The sequence below is a fragment of the Xiphophorus maculatus genome, chromosome 2 (assembly GCF_002775205.1).
Source record: "Xiphophorus maculatus strain JP 163 A chromosome 2, X_maculatus-5.0-male, whole genome shotgun sequence".
In the NCBI taxonomy this organism is placed as follows: domain Eukaryota; kingdom Metazoa; phylum Chordata; class Actinopteri; order Cyprinodontiformes; family Poeciliidae; genus Xiphophorus; species Xiphophorus maculatus.
The window spans coordinates 31,196,462-31,220,454 of NC_036444.1; the positions used below are offsets into that span (position 1 = coordinate 31,196,462).

Consider the following 23,993-nt stretch of genomic DNA (forward strand, 5'->3'; position numbering starts at 1 on the left):
CTTCACAACAAATCAAATATTTTTAAACTGAATTGGGAGAATGAGGTTTTCTCACACTATCTGGATCATAGATTACAGCAGTACTGCCCCTCCCCAGCTGATGCTGTACACTGCTGGTCACTTGGTTGAAATAAGGTCACAATTATGTCATCATAAAGCACGAGCACAAAGACCTGAAGAGTTCAGGACTGAGGTGTCAAAGTGTGTATTAAACACAGGACCAACAAAATGATTCTGTTCATTTCAAAAACTCTTACCAAGAATCCAGCTTCCTTGGATACAAACTAAGTCTTTTGCAACACAACACAACCCTCCTGCTAATCTTACAAAAAAACAACAAAAACATAACTCACCAATGAAATAATTAGGAACATGTGTAGAAAATAAGAGTCGGTGCAGCATCTCTTCTGATTCCTCTGTGATTCAGCATGGTTCAGGATACATTTTCTTTTCATAAAATATTTTATTCATACAATCATGTCTTTAACTATAGCAACATTACTATTTCATTTTGAGTGTCAAGATATCAGTCGCACATCACCTCATAGGAACAACGGTATATAAACAAATGCAGAAAAAAAATTATTCTCTATGCGCCTGAGTCCGTCTCTCATTTTGTCGTTTGGGGATCATTCTGTACACCTGTCGGCCTTTCCATCAATAATGAGCCAATGGGAGTATTGCTGGTCCTGTCGGGACATGTGATTGGTTGCGCTCTGAGCAGCAGCCGGTCCGTCCTCACGCCGGCCCGTTCACAGCTTGCTCCGAGGAGACAGAGTTCCTGTCCAGCCTAGGAGGAGGACACACGTCGGTTAACTGGACAACTTGGTTCACAACACTGACAGTTCCCTACTAGTAATTGCAGCAATGGAAAATAAAAAAACAAAAAACAAATACAAAATACCCTATTCAATTCTTTCCACATGACATTATCAGTATTTAGTTAAAATCCCTTATGGTCAACCCTGAACAGAGTAATGTGCTGCAGATGCTGATCCTCACCGTAGGGTCCACTCTCACTTCAAAAGCCAGAGCACCAAACCAGAACCAGAACCAGGCTGAATAATGATGTGTCACTATCTCCTCCTGATGCCATAAACCTATGTGAGTTTAGCCATTTTAAATGGGAATGAATGAGGGTGTGATCTGATTTATTCTTCACCACAAATATCCTTTTTCAAATGACAATTTTCAAAAAGTTTTTTTTTTTTGGTTTTGCATAGTTCCATCACTCGAGTCTCTCAAAGCTAAAATTTAATGTTACTTAATCCAAAATACCCAAAAATGTCATAAAAACACTCAGGCAGTTGTAGGGCATCCTAACTGTCCTTCATCAAGCAGAGCAGCTAAAACCAGACAGATCGTGAGGTCAGTCTTACTTGGCGTCCTCCATGTTGGACATTTCTTTTAGAGGTCCATTGGGAAGCTCCACCGCGGGCCGACACTTCTCACTGCCGACAAGAACACAAGTGAAGTCAGTGGGATTAAACGACTGCTGAATGTGAACACCTAATGGTCGAGTCAAACGATAGCAGCTGAAAAGAGCCCAACGACTTTAGAGGTTCTGTTAGGATGTTATTAGCAGGAAGTATTCTACCTATTGTGGAGAACTGCAGGAACAAGCAACTTTCTCCTGTGGTAGCAGGTTGGAGTAGCTCTGTTCATTTCATTCTGAAACATTGCTTTTTGGACACTTATTCCCTGTGGTTGGGATGCTGTGCAGCTGGATGGATTTTTGCTGAGAGTTTTTTTCCTTTTGGTTTGTTCTAATGCATAAACAGGATAAAGAACGCTGGTTCTGCTCTAATACTGGAAGCTCTGGACAAAAGAGATTATTCATTAAATGATGAACATTATGGAGAACCTGGAATCCTCTTCATCAGACTGTTATACAACAACAAAGTGTCTGCAGCCAGAGGTGTTTTTAGGACTGTCGTAATACAAACTGCTGCAGGAGACCCTTCCTGCTCACAGCCATCACCATCTACAAGCTGGAACCTTTGTACTGCAAAGTGTTTCAGGTACACCCATAGATCTGACGCACAAGTGACATCAGCAAAAATCAGCGATGGACGACCAAGTCGCTTCTCTTGGCCAGCTGGATTCATTCTTGCCTCAAAAACAGATCGGCTTGAATGCTGGAAAGGATTGTGGTGTTCCAGTTGTGCTAAAAGGAGTTAGCCCATCAGTGAAGCTATTTAGGCCTAAATTAGCATCTCAATGCTAAACATGTAGTAGCAGCACAGACATCCCCAATGCTAACATAAGCAACCACAGTCACATTCAATGAACAGATTCAAAATAATATCTTTGTTGTTGAGCTTATACAACTATTTATTTAATAACTTAGCGACAAAAAGGGTTTTTGGTTTTCAATTAAAATGAAATAAATCAATTACAGAGCCCGTAATTAATTTGATTAAAATTTTGAATTAAGTCTCACTGCTAGTCAAACTTTCTGTTTTTATGGATTTGATTTATTATTTTTCCAACAAACCCCGACTACCCCATAAGAAGAGGTGCAGTTTTTGGTTATGCGTCAGGTTTAGGACTAAATTAGGTTAGGCATGCACAATACAAAGTCCCTGTGAAGATAGAAAGACATTGTGTGTGTGTGTGAGTGTGGTCTGACCCTGTGTTTGGAGAGCCGGCTGAAGCTACGCTGTTCCCAGTCGATTCGGTGCGCTCCAGCAGCAGGAAGGCCTCTGAAGGACCCAGCTTCTCTTCATCACTGAAACAGACAGGTAGCAGCGTAAGACACACCCACCATGCAGCTCCAGCACAGAAACACACAACACAGCCACATGTGAAACCAGATGCATGCTGAACTGACAGAACACAGTAAAACAAAGGATGATGTATGGAGATGGAAAGACTCTAGGGACATTCAAATGTACAGCAAATGGAGAAAGTAGATCGTTTTGAAACGTTTGGTTCTGATACTCTGTTCATTTGTGAAGCTCCATAGCAAATAGCACACATGGAGATCGTTTTAGACACGGATTGGACCGAAACAGATTGGATCAGCCGTCAGTCTTGCTTCATCTCAGAGAACCACCAAAGATCTTGATGAGGACTCAATCAAAGCAAAACACTAACAAACATCCAGATCTAAAGCAGCGCTAGCGGTAGAAGATGAGCAGTGCTGGGCGGACGGAGCACCAGGCTGAAGCGAGAATGTTCCAGATGGAACCGGAAGTTCATCCATCCCTCTGCTTACAGCCACACTGACACAACATCTGGTAATATATATTAATAACATCCATAAAAGTAATTTCTAAAACCGAAATTTTTGCTTCTTTGCCAACTCCAACAACTGTTTATTTAATGTGATGGTGACCATGGCAACCTGCAGCTCCAGAGCCAGAAGTAGCTATTTGGACCTTCTACAATGGCTATAAGCCTACTGCAGCCTGAAGTGACCCAATTCCGATTTTTTTTTTTGCCTTAATGTGACCTGTATCTGATCTTTTCATGACAGTCTGAACAACACAGATCAGATTTTTTTCGAATGTGACCCAGGCCACTTGGGTATCCGATAGGTATCCGACCTTTTCAAATGTGACCTAACGACCAGGTCGCATTCATCTGACCTGAACGTCACTGATACTCGACAAATGTCTCTATTCTGCACCCTGATACACACAAGCAGGAAGATAAACTACAAGCTGTGCTCCATCGTTAGCATCCATGTTTACTTCCACAAACACTGAGCACTACTTCTTTTTATGGCGGTTGGCAAAACACTCAGGCTCTCTATGTGTGACGTTATTGCGCCCTTTACTGCACATGCGGGACACTTTCAGGTTGTTTGCAGTTCACACTGGAGATCACATACAGGTTGCATATATCTGGAAGTGTGAATGACCACACCAAAAAATTCCGATTTGACAAAAAAGAAAAATCGGAATTGGGTCACTTTGGCCTGCAGTGTGAACGTAGCCTAAGTAACTTTGTAATGTTTTCACATGTGGACAGCGACTGACCGTCAGCAGACCTACAGCCACCTCTCTAACTAACGAGGTCACAGTATCAGCATGGGTCACCAGCTGCAGAGCAGACAGACCCAGAACGGGAGAAACCAAGAAACCATGTTAAAGGTCTTCCACCTATCAGGACTAGCTACTGGTGCTCCTGCTTCCCTCGGCTGCTGAACGAAAAGCCAACAAAAAAAAAATAGAACCAAAACACTTGGACACAGCTTTAGTAGAAAAACATGCAGAATGGAGATAATGAGAAAACAGAGTTCAAAGCAAAAGTAAAGACTGGGAAAGACAAGTTGGTGGTTGACGTGACAACAAGACTACATTACGGCTGCAGGCTCGTCTCTGATTGGCTGTACATACCGATAAGATTTCAACACTCTGAAGACCACACCCACAACGCACAGCAAGAGAGAGAGGGGAAGCTCAGACTGTGAGTGTTGTTCATTAAATTACATCACACTGTGGTTTACTGAGACAGAAGACAACTTCAACAACAGGACAGTGGGACAGAGGACTGGCAGCTGGATAACTACTAACTGGCCCTCATCCGTGTGCAGCAGGCTTTCCACTACCAGAGTGTGTTTTAATAATTCGCTTCCGTTTCCAATTACTAGAGATGCACCCAGAGTCTGACCTGACCGGCCCTCACTGGAAAGATAAACCTCTTTCTGATTTTTGGACGGCCCACAGTGACGCTCCAACACTACTCTTCAGTGTTGATGTTGTCACTGTGGGGAAAAAAAACACGCAGTAAAGGTGAGACGTTTCACAATGAAGCCACTGAACCTCAGCAGGAAGGACCATCAGACTGAACTTGTCATTTTACTAACACAAAGAGTCAAAGGTCATGTGTCGGGGAACATGCAGTTTACCTTTTGCAATACTTTTGAGGAACTTGTTTTGCTTTCCAATAAGCATTTTGTGATTACAAGTTAATTTTGAATTTTGCCAGAAAGAGAAAATATATTTTGAATCGAATCAATATCTGTGGGGCGTAGTCTAATAACCGGAGAGAGGAAATCCGTCAAAAAATATCTCTGATTGGTGCATCTCTATTAATTTAGATGGATTAGAAAAATAAAATGTGTTCATGGTGGAAGAAATTCAAACACTGGGACACATTCCTAAATAATAAGCCTCTTTCATGATTTGTTGGCAGACTGTGCTTAATGACAACATAATCCTGATAATTGTCAAGAAGAACTGGGAAATGCAGTTAGAATTATATGTGCAGACACAGCAGATAAATTTCCCCTTTATTGAATAAAAAGTGAAAACGTTGATTGACGGTTTTAATAATGGAAAAAGGACATGTAGCTAAACCAGCTGAGCAGTATTAGTGTGTTGTAGTGGGTCAATATATTTAAAGAGGCTTGATTTCTCCTGATGAGGAGGCTGATAACATGACATCCCATCAGTTCAGCCTCTGTCACCAGAACAAGCTGCTGCAGTATTCCCAGAAAACACTGCAGTGTTTCTGGAATCTTCTGTCAGCAACATGTTGGACTTGTTTGACAAGCATCAACAAAATAACTCCACTGTTGTGAATGTTCTCCCTGTCATTTAGTCAGGTATTAGAAGATGTAATGGTTGTGTGTGTGGGTGTGTGTCTGGAAGGCGGACCTCTTGAAAACGGCCGTCTCAGTCTTGGCATCGACAGTGAGGCTGACTGTTTCCTTCATGGAGCCGTTGATGACCGTCTCTGTGATGCTGCGCTGCTCCGAGCACGATGACTCGTCCGCCACCGCCGCGCTGCCGCAGTCTGTAGACGAAGAGGACGAGGGCGGAGCCACGTCAGCGCCCAACCAACCATCACATTCTGGAGACTTGGCTGCCAACTTGGCTGGTTCCAATATCAGCTAAAAGAAGCAGGAGCAAACACTCTCTCTTATCCACAACTCACCGTCAGGACGCATTGGAGCATTGACCCCCAGAGGGTCTATCGTTTCCATGCTAGTTTCCATAGCAACGGGAGAGTTGCACCTTAGAGGGTCTTTGGGACTGAAAAACAGACATTTCTGTTAAGAACTCTTCCATATTTAAGGTGGTAAAGTGAGCGCTGCAGCCAGATGTGGAGCACAGCTGTCAGGCTGCCGTACCAGACGGGAGAGAAGCTGGAGAAGTCTGCCCAGCCCGTCTCCACGCCAGGCGCTGCTGCGGCAGGAGACGAGTTCCAGGCCGCCTCTGCGGGAGCTGCTGTGGTAGAAGACAAAGGAGAGGATGCATCAGGGGTGCTGGGGCTGGAGGCTGCAGCTGCACCCGAACCCGTCTCCATGGGAACGTCGTCAAAGCTGGCTGTCCACACTGGCGCTTCAAACGGAAACACACTCAGTCAGACAGAGCAGGATGTGTCAGTGTAGCACTGCTGCTAGCTAAACCCAACAGGAAGTCGCTGTTTACATTCTATCATAAACGAAGGGAACAGAGCCAAATAACCCAGCTCTGTGTGTGTGCTGCTACACCAACCTGTGTCCACCTCCATGCGGTCATCAGAGGCGGGGTTGCAGGGTTCAAACGGATCTCTCTTTGAGTCCTCATCCTCTGAGTCTGTGCTCTCCTCGCTGTCGGTGCTGCCTGAACTCCTGAACACACACACACACATACACACACAGTCAGAAAACCACTGACTGTTTACAGGCCGCTATTTGCTGGATCATCTGGAGGTGAACTGATGAATGCTTCAACCATCACATTGTGACCAGAAACTGAACAATCACTCTTTCCTTCTGTTTAATCATAAAGTTGTTGCTTTTGAAGCTTAACTATAACCATTTTTAGACCAATGTCCCCCTGCCGGATCACCTCGGACGTCTCTGTGCCTCTGGAGCGAAGGTGACATCCTTTTCATTCCAGATGTCCTCTTCATCTGAACCAGCATCTTCAAATTGCTGGATTTTCTCCTTACAGCGCGCCTCAAACAAGGCTATATTCGCCTGGAGACACACACACACACACACTGCAGGGTTAGAAACACTGCAGATGCTCAGAAAGCTTTACCAACAGAACAGCATCAGGGCTTAAAGATGGCGACTGTGACTGAGCTGCTGTACTTTAGTTTTCTTTAACTGGACAAACTCAGTCAGGTTAAAGGTGTTTCATGAATGAACCACCAGGTTGAATTAGATCTTTTCCTGACACCAATATTGCTTTAGTGGTTTTCATTCATAACGTCCAATCAGACTCCAGTACAACCAGTCTGCAGCACTGAAGTACATTAGTTGTCACAACAACACACAACACTTATTTCCACAGGCAGCAGCCTGTGGAAATAAGACGCTGCACTTCAGTGAGCACATCCATTCTCAGGTAATCAAAAACATTTTTATTCCTTGGCCTTTGAAATGGTGTGAGATTAATATGAAGTGTGTATGTGTTTATAGAATTGTTTTCCTATGTTGCGTTTTAAAAGTGCTTTATAAATGAATTTGTTTTGGTAAAATTACCAGCATTGGTGTTTGCTGTAGTGAAGCAAGACTTGACTGGAAGGAGTCAGACTCCAGTGACTGGACGCAGCATGCTAATGTTAACATGACACTCATGCAATAAGGTGAGCATGCCATTATTAAATAGAGCAGCATTCCAGTCATCAGTCGTGCTGGTTTCTCTCACACAGAAAGAGGAAACACTCCTAAGCCTCCAGCTGCTCTGAAACATGACATATGTCTGTAATTTGGAATCGTAATTTTAGAAAAAACTGACAGAGATGGGTCACATATGGACTTGTGGTGTAAACATAGAATTAGACATGTAAAAAAAAGAAAACAAAAGCTTTTTTCTCTCAGACTCATTATAGACTTTACATATTTAGGATCAATATTTAGTACTTACACTTTCATTTGTATTCAGGGAAAAGTTGATGTCTGATATTCTATCAAATGGAATACTGTAAGATGAAGAAAAACATGAGTTTACATAATGCAAAGTGTGTAAACAGAAGTTCAGGTTCAACATATGTGGATAAACTTGTTTCATGCAGAACACCACCAGACGAAGACACTTCCTGAATCACACAAGTGACTGAACCAGGCAGCAGTAACTACAGAACTACTGCTGCTTCCACTGATCACTGATAACCAATCAGTCTCACAGAAACACGAACCTCTGGCTGCGCCACAATTAAAGGGAGAGGGAAAAAAATCACTTTACATGCAGACCTAAATAATAATAGTGATTAAGGCTGCAAGTTATCGCAGAAACAAAGCTGCAAAAACTCCATAACTGAAGCAGTCATTTAATAAACTAGAAATATATTTTTTTTATAAACTGCAGAACACCACCAGTTGTTCTGGGACTTTCTCCCTGTGGAAAGACAGTCTTGTTCTGTAGCAGTAAAAGCAGAGGCGTAAAGTTTAAGAGGTTTCAACTGCCTGGAATGGAGACTTTGTGCCAATCTTCAATGTGTCAGGATTTAGGTTTCTGTGGAACCTATAAGCAACATGTCTGACTCTGTTCTCAAACACTTATTTGGATCAAATCTGCTTCAAACTGTGTGGGGTATGTGGTTTCCAGAGCTCCTGATACATGATCAGAAATCAGCTGATCTGGGTTGTCAGAGACATCCTGTGATGTTAGGCTGGTTATAACAGGACATTCAGGTTTGGTGGAACGCAGAAATAAAACATTTTTTGTATCTCTCCACAAAGATTCTGAATTAAACAGAAAAGATGACCCAACATTTATTAAAGTGACAAACTGACATGATTGAGTTGGATCGATGGCTGTGGAAAATCAGCCAGCCATCAGCGTGTAAGAATCAACATAAGTCAGAAACTAAATTCACTAAAACATTGATGCCATGAACGGTGCAGTAACAAACTGCTTCCTCCACACGCTGAAGTTTTTACAGCTGGATGTTTGTTTTCACAGGAACTCACTTTTTAGAAGCTTGCAAATATATTGAGCAATATTTTGATGAAAAACTCACAAGATCTGAACTTGGTTTCTGACATATTTCTATTAATCTGGAGAGCATTTCACCAAATCGTCATTCATTTCTAAAACCCCCACCAGCTTTTGGACTGTTGATTATGCTGAGCAGAAGGCAGAAACGGGCTTCGGGCTGATCTTCCCCGTCTGAAGAGAAGCAAGTATTCTTAAAGCACCAATCAGCTGCCAGCTCTCCCCACAAGCCTTTATACCACTGCTTAGAATTACATGGACCCAAAGCAACTACCCCTGATATGGGAAAATCAGGCTACAGACGGCAAAAGACAACAAGCTGAAGTGGATATGATTGGTTTTCCATGAACAGCTGGAGCTGCTGCCTTGTTACAGAGGAAGGAGAAATGGATGCTTTTCAACCTCCGTTTTCCTAATTCAAATCCAAAATAAGTTAAAATGTTTTGTACTTGTAACAAATAAATTAATGCAATACTTAACAGCACAGGAAACAATCTAATCCACCAGCTTTATATTGCCTCTTGTGTCACAGACAGTTATATTAATGCAGGATGCATACTTACTCCACAACATCATCCTGGTCAGCAAACTCTTCGTCATTGAAGCCGAACTGCTCAATAAAATTGGACGTCATTTGTTGCATCTGATAATCAGAAAAGGCCTGGCAAGACCCAGGACCAACGATAATGATATAGTCTTGGCTCTACACACAGCTAGGCATTAGTTGCAGTACAAAACGTTACAAATGCATCACAATTCTGGTTAAAACACAAATGCACAATTCAACTATCTATTCCACCTGAAGTTGTTATTCTGAGTGAAGTGACTGGAAAGGCAGGTGATGGTTTGGAAATTATCTCAGCTCTGCAATCAGGGGCTTCCTGATGCTGCAGTGTGCAGGCTGTTTTCTGATCAGACCTCAAGAATGGCAACTTGCTTCCAAACAGATTTAAAAAAGGATCTGATGTTTGAGGCTTCAGGCTGCATGAGTTTAGGATGGACAGAAAATAAATGGGGTCTAGTTTCCATGGATGTGAAGGGTCAGTGTTTACCATGTTCAGCCAGTCAGAGCTTAGATGATTTCACGACAGAGAGCATCACCTTGTGTTTTCTGTTAGACATTACACACAGTCCCAAACCGGTGAGCATGTGACAGTCCACATAGAAGTGAAGGACTTCTGGATGACATCACCAGCCTGGGCTTCATTTCAATATGTCTGAAATATCGGAATGTTTGAAATTTCTTCCTGATCACCAGGATTCGGTTTAATCCTTTCCTACAGCATCTTTCAACAGCAGGACAGGAGCTACAAACCTCACTGCTGTCCTTTCAACAGTGGAAGGGACTTTTGATCCAAAACCAAAGCTCAACAAGAGCCGAGCTTCATTCCAGCTGTTTCACTTGGAAGCAGAACATTAGCCTGGTGAACAGATCGGGAATAATCAGCTAAAAATCAAACACCAACGACCTGAGCAAGCAGCGGCACCGCTGAGGTGGTAGAAAGAGAGCTGGGCAGTAACAACCCCGCTGAGCTAGAAAACCCGTTTCCAACACCAAGATCTGATATTCATATTGCTGTTATTTCAGATAACCAATATTTATCATTATAATGTATTTCACTACTCTTTCAACAAATTGGAAAAAAAAACAAAACTTTCACAACGCTGACTTCACTACAGCTTCTCTGCTTCAGGTAAACTTCCCACAACCCTCACTATTACCATCACATGACCACACTCCTCTCTCCAAAAACAAATAGCAACAAGAAGGAAACGGTTTTATTCATCGGACTGACACCGATATGTTAGAATGTGACTAATTTTGTGCATCTTTATTTCAGGACGATTAAGAAAAACTAAATTCCCTCGTGAATTAGACGAGGATGTGGAATCATTTCTAAGGGAATTCATAATAAGCAAAATCTGTCATTTTGATCTCAAATATGGTCTGAACTTCCATACAGCGTATGCAACATGCAGGTCTGTGTCGGCACCACAAGTCTGATTAACACTACTGGAAGAAAAGCCTGTCGATAAAACATAATGTGATCCGAAAATATTTCATCCAGAAACGTCACTGTTGTGACTAAACAATGAGGCGCCTGCATATGTTTGATAATAAATCATTTCTAAATGAAATGTGAAAAACAGTTCCCACAGTTTCCCACTATGGTGCTGCCTCTCACGCGGAGCCAGAGAGGAATGTCTGAAGCGGTCGGAAGCGATGCTGTGCTGCAGGGAATGTCACAGGCTCAGCTGGTTGGTACTGTTCACAAATCTGTTTCACTCAACTGAAGAGGTCACATTCACACAATTGGTGGAAGCTTAGTTTCATTCAGTTCTAACCAATTTAAAGGAAAGTTAGTAGTGATTGAATTGTTATTGTTTTAAATTATTTCTGAAGGATTCAATCATTCAGGTCTGCATTGTGGCTACATCTGAGTGTCTTACTTGTTGAAGTGAAGAGTCCTGGTGAAAGCCACCATCTTTAAAGTCCACCTCATCATCGCTAGAAGAATGGATGTGATGAGTGTTCACCTAAAAACACAAAATAATAAGGCTCTGGTCACTTTATGACTGGAGACATGAAGGTTGAAGTAAAATCCCTCAACAGAGAGGCAGACTTTATCTAGTAGCTCACCAGGTCAACAGTGTTTCTTTTGTTTGTGTCAGCAAGCTGCCCAGAAATGAAAGCCTCCCAGTTCTCTCTGTCCTCTGTGGGAAGCTCTGGAACACACATCATAAGCAATACTCTGTAGGCTACTGTCCCAAACAAAGTAAAGTCAATCCCATCACCTCCATCAGATTTTTAAAAATTTATCTAATTCTCATGATGTCTGAGAACTACAAATTAAAACCACACTATAATATCTGTTGCTTAAGCCTGTTTTCAATAAAAAGTCAACATTTACACCCAATCACATTTAATAACACCAAATTTGTGTGTAGTGTGGTGTAACAGTACAGCAGCGCCCCATATATGGAGGTAATGGCCCTCCACCTGACAGTCCTGAGACATGTTCTGGTTGTCTTCGTCTTTCTCTCTCTGCCCATTTTCCTGTCTGCTAGCTATCAATAAAAGCTTGAGTGCCAAAAAATTCTTTAAAAATCTCCAGATGAACCTAAGAGAACAAAGTAAAGTCCTGGTCCAACTGTAAGTTACAATTGCTCACAAGACTTCAAGTAACTCTTCATCATTTTTACTCTTCAAGAAAAAATTATGTTAAATAATTTTTGCTCGATTTAATAAGTAAAGCTGAAAGGTTTCAGCTGTATGAAGACTGTACAGCCATATTTAAATGTGGTATTATTGCTAGTCATAAACATCACAACTAAAACCACTCCTTACCAGACATGAGGCTCTGTATCTGTGGGCCATTAGGACCTTTGTCACTGTTATGAACAATGGAATTGGCTATTCTGGTCAGATGGCCCATGTAGCCTCGTCGTCGACCGCCCTCCGATCTGAAACACACAAACAGCAGCAGAGTTATCCAACACCAACAGATCATCATGTAAGCAGAACGTCTGTGGTGTCAAACAGGAAAAACCTACTGCTCTTTCTCATTGGAGTGCCAGGCCTCTACGATTCTTTGGATCAGCTGACAGGCTTGAAACAGCTGGAGAGAGAAAAAAAAAACAGACATGGAAAAGAAATGATGGAAAAACAACAACAAACTCACAGAGTGCATCCAACAAGCAGGAAAATCCCAGGAAAGGAGCCCTGAACCAGGACTGGTGTTACAAGTCACACTAACTAATCAAGTTGTTAAAAGTAGCCTCTCTGAAAAAAACACAGGACTTTTACTGGGGATATTAGACATGTAAAAGTGACCACACCGCCTACATTGCTTTTCTGCTTCAGGTAAACATCCCATAATTATCACTGGGACAACGGTGGCAGGAGTTTGTCCCGGAATCAGTGGGTCTCTGGTTCAATTCCAGCTCCACCTGCCTCTGTCGTCGTGTCCCACCTGCACAACACCTGCCTGCTGGTGTTGGTCACAATCCAGTAGTGATTTCATTTAAAGCATCTGGCCAGTTTGTTAAAAAGACCGATTTGTTAAAACATGTCTAACATCGGCTGATACTGATGCAGACATATTATGCATCGCTACTTTACTTCATGCATTATTAAAGATCTCCATCATAAGTTTCACTGTACCTAATCTGAACTGGCCCATTAGTTTGGTGGAAAATGCGTAAAGAAACTAAACCCAATAAAAAATTAGTTAGACACATCTACACACACCTCTGAAAATGTAAAATCTCTGCTTATGTTTTCCTTATTTAAGATGTATATCATGTGAAACAATAGGAGACAAACAAGTGTATTCAGGATAGTAATCAGCTGAAGGCTCCCTGTCAGTAAGTGAGCCTTACATGTCTGATGAGGGCGCTCTCTACTGTGCCACCCGGCTCCCCGTCTGGCTGCGGCTCTGCCGGAGCTGGAGGCATAGCCAGAATCATCGCTGTGCAGATTTCCACCTGAATATGGAGGAAGTTGTTCCAAATGTATTTGAAATACATATCCTGTTTAAAAGAAGAAAGAGAAAAAGACAAGCCGTTCAGCAGTGAACATATGAAGCCACTGTTTTATAAAGCGCTAAACGAAGTGATGGAAACTTCACTGAAGACAACAAAGCTGCTGCTGGATAAGCTCTCCTAATGCTGAGAGCTTAACACCTGCACTCTGCAGTCAAATGTTGTAGTCCGTACTCAAACAAGATTCCATCTGGAATGAGTTTCATAATAATGAGTGCATTAAATAAAGTAACAGAGAATGGAATGGCCTGCCACAATAAACAATAAATCAATTAATCACATGATAAACTAAAACAAACTCAATAATTTTCATTTACTTGGTTTATTGTTTTTCTTGTTTCTCTCTCTTTCTACCAAAACTGGTCTTCAGTCTGCTGCTTTGGTTTCAACTATCCCTTTTTTGACAGACAATTATGTCTACAGAGACTTCATAATTCATTTTATTTGTTGTTTCTATTGTTTTGTTTATTTATTTTTGGATATCTAAAATGTCTTCCAGTTTCAATGTTTAAATGTTCATTAGAATTTAAGTGTGCTGATCTTTGAGAAAGTGTTCTTGCATCGTTCTTTGATTATTACTATTATATTACTTGAAGATTGTCTCAAAACAACATTATTGTTTATCGCAAAGAATTCTGGGACAATTTATCGTCTGGCAAAATTTGATATTGTGACAGGCCTATGTGTAGTAACTGGTACTCACTAGTATGACTCCCAGTGTGTTGAGGTTTATGAGTTCTGCATTGATGCTGTGAGTGTTGCACTGCAGCAGACTGGCCACCAGTCTGACCACATTGAGCCTGGTGTTGCCCACTGGTGGGTCCAGGACCCCCCACGTTGTCTTCAGCACATTCTTCTAATGATGGAGAGCAAACACTGTTCAGCATGCACAACTCAACAGCATGATCAACCTGATAGTCCAAACCCTTCAGGGTGAGGAAAAGGTTTTACCTTTGGGGGTTCAAGCAGCAGCTGGTGGAAATCTTTGAGGCGGGGTCTCACAGCCTCCAGGATGCTGTGGTTGACTGAGAATGAGGGGTGGGACATCCCAGGAGGGCATTCCATGTGACCCTCGAACCTACGGTGTGCAGTGGCAGATTTTATTCAACTGGCTGTCACACGACCATCCCCTACCCAAAGTCAACTTGAACATATTGAACAGAACATACGCTGGTCTCCTGGTCTCAAACAACGTGAGCAGGATCTGGATGACGCTGACTATAGCAGACTCATTTTTGTCCTTCTCAAAAATATTTGAGAGCAGCTGCTCCACCGTTTCCTGCCTAAGAAAGAGGAGGATCAACAGGGAGATGTGAGAAAAGGTCTTGAACATCACAAGGAACTGAAAGCCTAAAACAGAGTCAAATAAGAACAAAGAAGAAAACATCTACCAAGAAGCAAATAAATACATTTTAGGTCTTAAAACTTTACATGGCGATATAAACAATGTAAGGATGAACTGGAACCAATCTGGGTTTCCCTAATAACCTAAAAGTCCTTTCATATCATAGTGAAACAAACAAGCAGCTACAAACTCCCAGTTTGGATCACTTCATCCTTTTAGAAACTACTGAGAGCACAGGCCCGGCTGTGATGACATCATCAGAGGGGCGTGGCTTACAGCTAGCCTTACCCTGCTGGGAACTTCCCCAGGGATGAGCTCTACATATTTAAACATTAAAAGATTAGATCCATGAACTAGAAGGAAATGATAAAAACTCTGGCTCTGATGATCTGGGGCCTGAACACCAACTTTCATTAGGAGTGAAACTGGCAACCAAGTTAGTTGGTTGAACAGTGTGCAGTCATACGAGAAAAGAATCAGAAATTCTGATTCCATTTTTTTTTAATTCAAGTTTCACTTCAGCCTTTAATGTCATATTCACAGATCCATAAAGAATTGTCAACCAATAAAACAAGTTCAGCTTTATAAGATGCAAATGCAGAGGTATACTTCTCTAGCGTAGCCAGAAGAGGATCGGGCTCGGAGCAGCCCTGGACCTGAAACATCTGGTCTCTGCTCAATCTGATGATTTCACATAAAGACTGGGAGGCGTTGGAGTGTCTCTGTGTCAAAAAAAAATCTGGTCAATGCGAAGAAGAGTTCAGGTAAAGGCAAGGCCAAATGACTCTTAAAACACTCACATCTTCATCTTGAGAAGGCTGGACCATGTCAACCAACCTCTGAATCACTTTCTCCTCATTCAGCCACTGGAAGGTAAGACGGTAAACAGGGTGTTGCATTATTACACAAAAAATATTTTAAGAGTCACCTTCAGAGAAACAGATTAATATTACAGATGATTATTGGAAAATATACCACCTTACGAAAAAAATCATAGAGATAAAAATGTGCAGAGACTGAAATCTGCTCTGAACGACCAGAACAAACAGAAATAATCTGATTATCTCCAACTTTTTAATTTATCAAAACTATAAGATCACACTACTTTCAGTCTATAAACGTGTCTAACAGCACGCTTCCAAACTTTAATAATGAAAACCAGGCAAGGCTTAAGGGCACATTTGAGACCAAAATTATTCCTACCCCTGTCCAGTCTAGATGATCTAGATATTTTAACTTTACCGACATGATTCTACATGTGACTGGAAATGACATAGATGTGTCTAAATCTGATTCTGGCACATGTTTCAGCTCAGAACCAAACAGCCACTATGTTTCACTTATATGTCTGAATCCATACACAGCAACTGCAAAAAATATCCAAGACTCTACACCCTTCCACATTGTCCATGCTTTTCTAAAGTTTCCTAGTTAGCCAGTTTTGGTCCTAGCTAAAGCCGAAGTGCTCAGTGACAACCTGCAGCTGTGCATTGTGGGTATTAATTTAGTAAAGTGCTAAAGGCCACATCTAAATGTCTTCCAGGTCTTGTGACCACTGGGCTAATTGGTAATAAAAACTAGACACTATCAAAAATCTCAGGATGTGTTAGGGAGTTAAAAGTGACACCTGCACCAGAGAAAAGTGAAAAAGAATCATTATCAGGAGGCAGCTGAACAACCTTTCAACAGGCTTTTACAAAATCCAAGGAAAAGAAGAAGAGCCTTCAGATCCTCCTTCCAACCTGATATCAGTATGAATATTATATTGAACTGGGAGGGTCAGATGGGCCACAGTGGCCCCCTGGTCCCTGTCTGGTCTGAGGAATACCAGACGTGCATCTGGAGAACCTGATGCACGTCACATGTTGAGGATGACTGTGCAAAAAATATTCATAAGTTAACATCATAACAATTACAGATGTGCTAGAGTTGGCTTTAATGCTTGGTGCGAGTTCCAGGCCTTTTCCTCCTGAAGATAACATCAGAACCAGAAGGACTGGTGTTTAGAAAATGATGAGCAGTCTTTTCTAATAAATAGTTGTTTTCACATTGAAAGGTTTTACAGGAACATATCAGTGAATGACAGCAGAGGAAATTAGTTGCAAACATTTAAAATCCAACTGTAACTTTATGAATAAAGTAAGAATTTTGGTTGTTTTTTGCTTGTAAAAAGAGCAATAAAACAGAGTTAACCTTTCCATGTTTACTTCAGATTGATCTTTCCTTTGTGTTTTTTAAATAAAGCTTGTAGCAGATTTAGAAAACCACACAGTAAGTGATGACTCCTTGGTTAAATAAAAGAACTAAAACAATCCTCTAGTCTACATTCTGACATGAATGAGAAAGACAGTGATGAATGTCAGCAAAGCTTGGTGAGCATGGTGCCGTTACCCACATTAAGAACATCATGCCGTAGTTGCTGGGGTTCAATGCATGTGAGCATTCTGAGAAGCAGGTCCATGATGGCAGACGTCCCGATGTGTTTAATCATCAGATCAACAAAGTCGTCCCTCTTCCTTAGAAAATTCACTATCTGTTAAAAACAGAAGAGAAACCCACACAGATACCATCAGCAGTCTGGAACTCTAAACAGAAAAGAGACATTCAGAGGATTTCTTTCAGTTATTTATTTATCTTAGTGTTACTTCTAGAATAGCCACTGCTGTAAACGAGGTACAGTATTTCATCCTGACTCAGACCTCATGTGTTTTTCTCAGAAAGCATTGGGGCCACTGCTACCGTAAAGCTGGGATTTTTCTTTTACACAGAAAGTACTCCAGGTCCAGAGTTACCATGTGTGTAGGCTCTGACCTCTCAAAGTCCCAGTCGATTACATCGCATGGTCTGGTTCTGCTGGATGTCACTTCCTGATAGAAATGACTGAGTTCTTTCCACTCTCACCACATGCTTGTTCAGAATGAAGGACTGCTGACAGCCGGTGACTCTATGCAATCAACTGAGCTTCCTTTTACTAACTGGTACTACTGGTAAAACTGGCACTACTAGAGATGCTTCAGTCAGGTTTTATGCTGCCAATACAGATACTGATCACCGATACCAATCACATGTATTGGCTGTTCATTGTTCCATTTTGTCATAAACACCCCTGGCTATGTGATTTAGCAAAAGGTCTTTAATTTACCACGCTATGTTAAATATTTGTTTTTGAAATATCGTATTAAATTTGTTGTGTTGATGCATTTTGACATCGAGGTATTTTTCCATCTCAATGTACAGCTTCACATCACTCTCAGGGACAGCACAAAAGTTTCACACCACTTTGCTGCCACTATTGCACAGCATGAAGAAAAGAGGAGATCTGCTGCAGATGGGGCGTCTGCAGGTCGCCAAGCAGGACAGACATGTGGCCGGCAACAAAAGACAGTGATTGGCAAATACTCATCATATACTTTTTCCACGGAGATTGGCCGATAATGCCGACTGATTGGCACACCCCTAACAACTACTACTACTAATTTCCACTGAGTATTTTCCCAGACATACCTGTTCAGGCTTGCGTCCTATAAGAATAGACAGCACTTTGGAGAAAAAACTGGCTAAAAGGGGGTTCAGCGGTGGGTCGTTCTTCAGGAAACCATACAGTTTCATCAGCAACATCTCATCTTCTCCCAATCTGTCATTGATTTGGCTCACGTCTGATGTCAGCAGCTCACATGATATGTTGGGATACCTGTGGGACAAATGTTGCCCTTTAGACTCATGACAAAGTTTTCTTTACTGATCGATTCATGCTGACAGTATTTCACTCCAGGAACAGCAACCCACAATCTCTATTGTCGACTTCACTCACTTGTTTAAAATTATGTCTTCTGCATTATAAACTTTACGGTGTTTTCAACAGGAAGATTACAAAACATCAAAAACAGTGTTCTTCTTTTTCCAGAAGGCAGTTCTTACTTGTATTTAACCTTTTCTTCTACATCAGCACTAGGCTCCTGGGTGATGAAGGTGACCAGGTCCTCCATGCACTGCGCTCTCAGGAGGAAATCCACCAGCTTGTGGTTCTGAGCCTTGCACTCCTGCAGGACATCATCCTCATCCATGACCTCTGTCAGGGTCACGTCCTCCTTCTCCAGGAGTGTGTCAATGTGGGATGTGGTGTGGAGGTCAAATTTCCAAAACATGGTGGATCTAAAGACAGAGCAGACTAAATTAGCTGAAAGCATCTGCATAGTTGGCAGGTGTGTTTCTGTGTGTGACGAAGGTGTCAAAGATCCGCACAGACACAAAAAGCTATAAATGGTCTTACAAAGGATGTAATCATATATTAAGTTGATTGAAAATGATTATGGAAACTGAAGACCAGGGTATTTTTAAGTATCTATGTCAGTCTGCTGCTTTATTATCTTTACTATTAAATTTAATATAATTTCAGATTTTTGTGTGATTATTTTTCCAGGTTACCTTAAAAACTTGCTATTTTTGTTACAGGATAACAGAAAATTGGGTAACACTTTATTTGAAGGGAGCGTGCATAAGACTGAGACGTCACTGTCATAAATATGACATGACAGCTGTCATTAACACAAAGAAGTCTTTATGAATGTTTATGACTGTTGTCATGAAGTATCATTTACTTTACACTTTTAATGCAAAGCTGCTTTAAAAGTCGCATTAAAAGTCAATTAAAAGTGAAAACTTTGCATTGCAGTGTCATTTACCAGTCTGTGTCAGTGTTATTTACCAATTAATGCAAAGTTTCACTACAAATAAAGTGTTACCAAAAATTGTTAGGGATTCACAAATATGAAAATTTGAGCCAATACTGATCTCCGATCATAACTTTGATGTTATGGAAGAATTTCCCAAAGTTTTATTTTATTAGATTTTTTTTTATTCGATCACTGGATTATTAGAATAATAAATAGATTACTAAAATAATCATCTACAACAGCCTATACTGAACAAAAGAATGATATTAAAACTGAGCGTGGCCCTCCTGAGAACAAAGGCTCTTCCTTTGATGATTTTTAACCTGTCATTTTTCTCCTGACAGATTTACTTCAGACTAAATCTGACAGAAGGCTGGGGAAGCTGTCGAATAAACAGCTGCATGACTTCTGTGATGGAACATCCACACTCCTTTAAAGGGAAAAAAGAAATACCCAATATCCATGGAAACACATGACACTTTGCCTGCCTTTTGGCCCTCGTGTGACCTTTCTCCAGGTTTGTACTCCAATCAGCCTATAATGTTTCATTCCAGAAATCTGAGTGATTATATCCAAGAGAACATCACTTTACCGTTTCTACAAAGTTGCCTCTGTACTTCAGTTTCTAATTCTTAAAATCTTTTGAACAACTATGAATTCTGACGGCCTCTTTGTAGTTCACGTGAATTTTTTTTTTTTTTTTTGGTGCCAGCTTACCAAAAGTAAAGAAGCTACTTTAAATTAGTCAGGTTTTCATAACTAACTAAAAGATTTGAGAGGTTTGTTAACCTCTCTGTCAGCCAAGGTTGACAGTTCTCAAACTTAGAACCACGCACATGAAATGCTGCATGTCTGACCGCTCCCTGTGCGTGTTAGCTGTCTGTCAGCACACGGTGCAGATGGAAAGTCATTGTTGTAGATCAGGGATCCTGAAAGGCCGGTGTCCTGCAGCTTTAAATGGGTCTCTGCGTCAACACACCGGAGTCAAATAATCAGATGACTAGCAGGCCTCTGGAGAACTTGACTTCACTGAGGACATAATTCAGCCATTAGATTGAGGTGCATTGAAGCACATGTAAAAGTTGCACCGGCCCTGGAGGCCTGGATTTGAGGATCTCTGCTGTAGACGGTGCATCAGTGCGTCCTTCAGTGAAAGTTACCACATATCCACACGTAAATGATCCCAAATGCAACCATAAATGTGATTTAAAGGTTTAGAAAATGACATAAATCTGATTTAGTCTTCATTGCATTGAGTCGAGCTATTACCTTCATCCTTCAAGGAAAGCATCTATAAAAGAATATTTAACTGATCGTCAGCTCAAAAACCTTGCAACAACCCCTTTTACTGACCAGCTGTGTGTCAGGTCAGAAAAGGCAGACAGTCTGAGTTGACTACAACTCTGTCACTATACTGATGCACAATCTTTTGTCTTCACTAAGTAACATCTTAGACTGAGTCTTGTCTCAGTCTACTCATTCGTCATCATTATAAGGCTTTGGTCTAACTCTTGACTGTAACTATGTGAAACACAGCAGAAACTGAAGAGTCTGTCAGCTTGACTATACCATCCCACATCCACCAATAAAATGTTCGTAAATAAATCTGAGCAGCTTTACAAGCGCATGCATCCTAGTAAGCTAGCAGGTTCCATGGTAACAACAAGACCTTATGGTGTGGATGCCCTTATTGTGAGGTAAGCTATGTTCAAATGGAGGCAGACGGAAGGAGATGTTTAACAGATATTTCTGTTTTCTACCACATGGTTTACATGTAGCAGTGAACAGCTATTAGCTGAGGCAATCAGCCACTCTAAACTGCCTTCAGGTATCAGCGCATGCATGAAGCTGCCTGTCCTGTGTTGCCTGGTGATGGAGCGGCCACCCATCCAGTGCACTGCCCTCTGACCCAGTGACCGCTGGAGATGTGAACCAATCCACACAGTGACTGCTGTTTCTTTAATGCTAGCCAAGTTAGTCCCCAACATTAGAAGCTAAAGCCGGTTTAAAATATCAACCCCATAAAACATTTTCTCTGTTTTAAAATAAAAGCAAAAACATGTTTTACAGCGAGTACCTTTTCATACACATGATGTGACAATACCTCTGCACCCAGGAACAAACAGCCACTTATAAAACAAAAGGTAGAAAATACTAACTGACTGCTACTTTTATCATCCTTAAATTATAACTCCTAAATAATACCAGAATTTGCTCAAAACTGCTATCTTCATATTAAAATTTCCCCACATTTTAAAGTGGGAAAACTGAATGCAGCTGCTTCTGTTCTTTTGTAGAACTTTAAGGTTTTCTCAGGGAATACAAAGTGCAACACAAATAAAATGCATATATTATTATTTATTAAATAAACAGGCAAAAAAGGAACAAAATTCCAACTGATGCATCTCTAAGAAGCATTAACTAGCACAGAGGTCACGTAACAGTAAGCAGTTCTGCCCACCTGTAAATATATCAGAGTCCAGACTATGGAGCTCAGGTTAAAAAGAGATTTGTCCTAGTCTTTGGAGGTTGTGGCCCATTCCAGGAGAGCCGGCTGGACGGGCAGAAGGACAGATGCTGGACAGGCCTAGCAAAACAATTCAGAAAAGAAGATATGGAATCAGAGTCAGATGGTAGACTCTGATTGTTACTTCAACAAAATGATAAATTGGTTTTTATGCATCGTATACAATTAATTACTAATTAATTAGTAATGGAAATTGATCATTAATTTTCTCCGCCATCTACAGCATCTGGAAATCTTAAAAATACAAGGATACATCTCCACAGTCTTTAAATTAACAGGGATGTAAACATGTTCGCAGTAAATATAACACCCACATACTCTCAACCACGTAAGGTTACTGGGCTAAAACAGACTATAAACAAAGCATCAAAACACCACACAGCAGGACAATAACAGCCAACACATTTCTAACACACAAGTCCACATTTCGAATGTCTTATATCCCATAAAACAGTATCTTATATGTTACTCTTGTAATGGGTAAAATAAAAGATTTGACCGGGTCCAATGCACTCAACAGAACAAAACCTCTCAGACAGACAATTCCTCCAATGGTTTTATGAAGTGAACCAAAGCAAACCTAGACCTCTTGGCCGTGTTCTAATCAAATTTGAACCAAACCTGTTTACCGGTTTACATGTTCTCAATCTGACCTGAAGCGAACAACATCCGCTTCACGTTAATTACCTACACCTAAACGGATCATCTCATTTCCCTTTTCAACCCCGAGTAGAAGAATCAGCAGGACGATAACGCCGATATGTACATACAGGCAACAGCAGTCACAAATGAAGACCATTACTTACACTTCGCTGACGCTAACGCAGTAGGAAGAGCAGCCAGTCATAGCAAAGAGCTTATATTGCCTATTAGTTTTGCTACATATTTCCGACATCTAGTATACGGTGCTAATGACAGAGTAACTTGCTGTAAAGCTAAATGAACCCAGTCGGTACAGTGAAAGTAAAACCGGCTCGGGCTAACAAGCTAGTGAAACCGACTACAGTAATGCTAGCCTCTCCTAAATAAGGTAGAGGAAGAATGTCCAGTTAGCCGATATCAGAGAGCTATGGGGCTTCCAAGTTAAAACATTTAATCTAATTACGTTTTCCGTATGCATGTTAATATTGCTCTGTGATGACGCTACACCTGCATTTGTTAGAGCTGTGAAACATGATCTAATAATCAATAAGGTGATAAGACTGCAAAATATGTTTTGTGTTAGCCAGCCAACGATAGCCGGTTTTATGAAGGCTGCTGGCTAATCGTCTGTAAGGCAGCAAGTATACCTACCGACTGGCAGCTGGAAACGACAAATCTTGAGCATGTAGCTTATCCCGCCATTAGCCTTTGACCTTACCGGTACGAATCTAGAAATAATATTGTATTCCAGAAAGGAAAATAATGTGTTCAAAAGTGATTCTAGCAGGCGCGAAAAGGTAGATCTTCGGACTGTACTTTTCAAGATGGCGGTTCCGCCAACTTCGACGACCCCCTCCCCCACTACAGCTGCAACGTTTGTCAGTATGTCAACCAACACAGCGACACGATTGGCCACATCCCTCATCACTCAAAGCAGGTCCCGATCTTTCATTGGACGTGAATCTCGTTGCTTCCGGGCGTCATTTTATCGCAGTGTTTAGATTCGGTGGCCATGAAAATCGGTTTGTAAAGCTACTGTTTTCTGAATAGCAGAAGTAATGAAAGAACATAAGTAAAAAACATAAATTATAAGCGTATTTCATGACTGATGATCATTATTTGGAAAGGTTAGTTTCTATCTAAATTATGGCTCCGCCCATCGGTTTGTTTTGAATTTTTAATCAAACTGCACACCAAAGCTTCTAGTTAAAATCCCCTTGTAAATTAAATAAATAAGTGATATAAAAGGGCTTCTTAAGCAATTTAAAGTCATTAAGCTTATATATATATATATATATATATATATATATATATATATATATATATATATATATATATATATATATATATATATATATATATATATATATATATAT

The 23,993-nt window shown here is 41.0% G+C and overlaps 1 protein-coding gene across 5 annotated transcripts; it reads right to left on the minus strand.

Annotated features, from left to right (window-relative positions):
- Nucleotides 1-177: 177 nt before the first annotated feature.
- Nucleotides 178-23,471, minus strand: ppp6r3 (protein phosphatase 6 regulatory subunit 3). 5 transcript variants are annotated; one of them, XM_023348445.1, is made up of 26 exons: nucleotides 23,269-23,471; nucleotides 21,910-22,035; nucleotides 18,694-18,927; nucleotides 18,280-18,466; nucleotides 17,171-17,308; nucleotides 15,576-15,641; nucleotides 15,385-15,497; nucleotides 14,600-14,713; nucleotides 14,382-14,508; nucleotides 14,134-14,286; nucleotides 13,269-13,418; nucleotides 12,441-12,505; nucleotides 12,235-12,350; nucleotides 11,527-11,612; nucleotides 11,337-11,423; nucleotides 9,449-9,495; nucleotides 7,815-7,869; nucleotides 6,789-6,919; nucleotides 6,453-6,568; nucleotides 6,086-6,296; nucleotides 5,890-5,987; nucleotides 5,610-5,748; nucleotides 4,347-4,364; nucleotides 2,633-2,731; nucleotides 1,380-1,451; nucleotides 178-790 (listed from the first exon to the last, which is right to left on the minus strand). In XM_023348445.1, exons 3-26 carry the CDS (start codon nucleotides 18,918-18,920, stop codon nucleotides 739-741), a joined length of 2,667 nt encoding a protein of 888 aa, XP_023204213.1. In that variant the 5' UTR covers nucleotides 18,921-18,927; nucleotides 21,910-22,035; nucleotides 23,269-23,471; the 3' UTR covers nucleotides 178-738. The 5 variants fall into 5 exon arrangements, with proteins under 5 accessions (XP_023204213.1, XP_023204219.1, XP_005810164.1 ...); XM_023348451.1 differs by having other exon boundaries at nucleotides 6,086-6,182; nucleotides 9,449-9,546; XM_005810107.3 differs by having other exon boundaries at nucleotides 9,449-9,546.
- Between the last annotated feature and the right edge of the window lie 522 nt (nucleotides 23,472-23,993).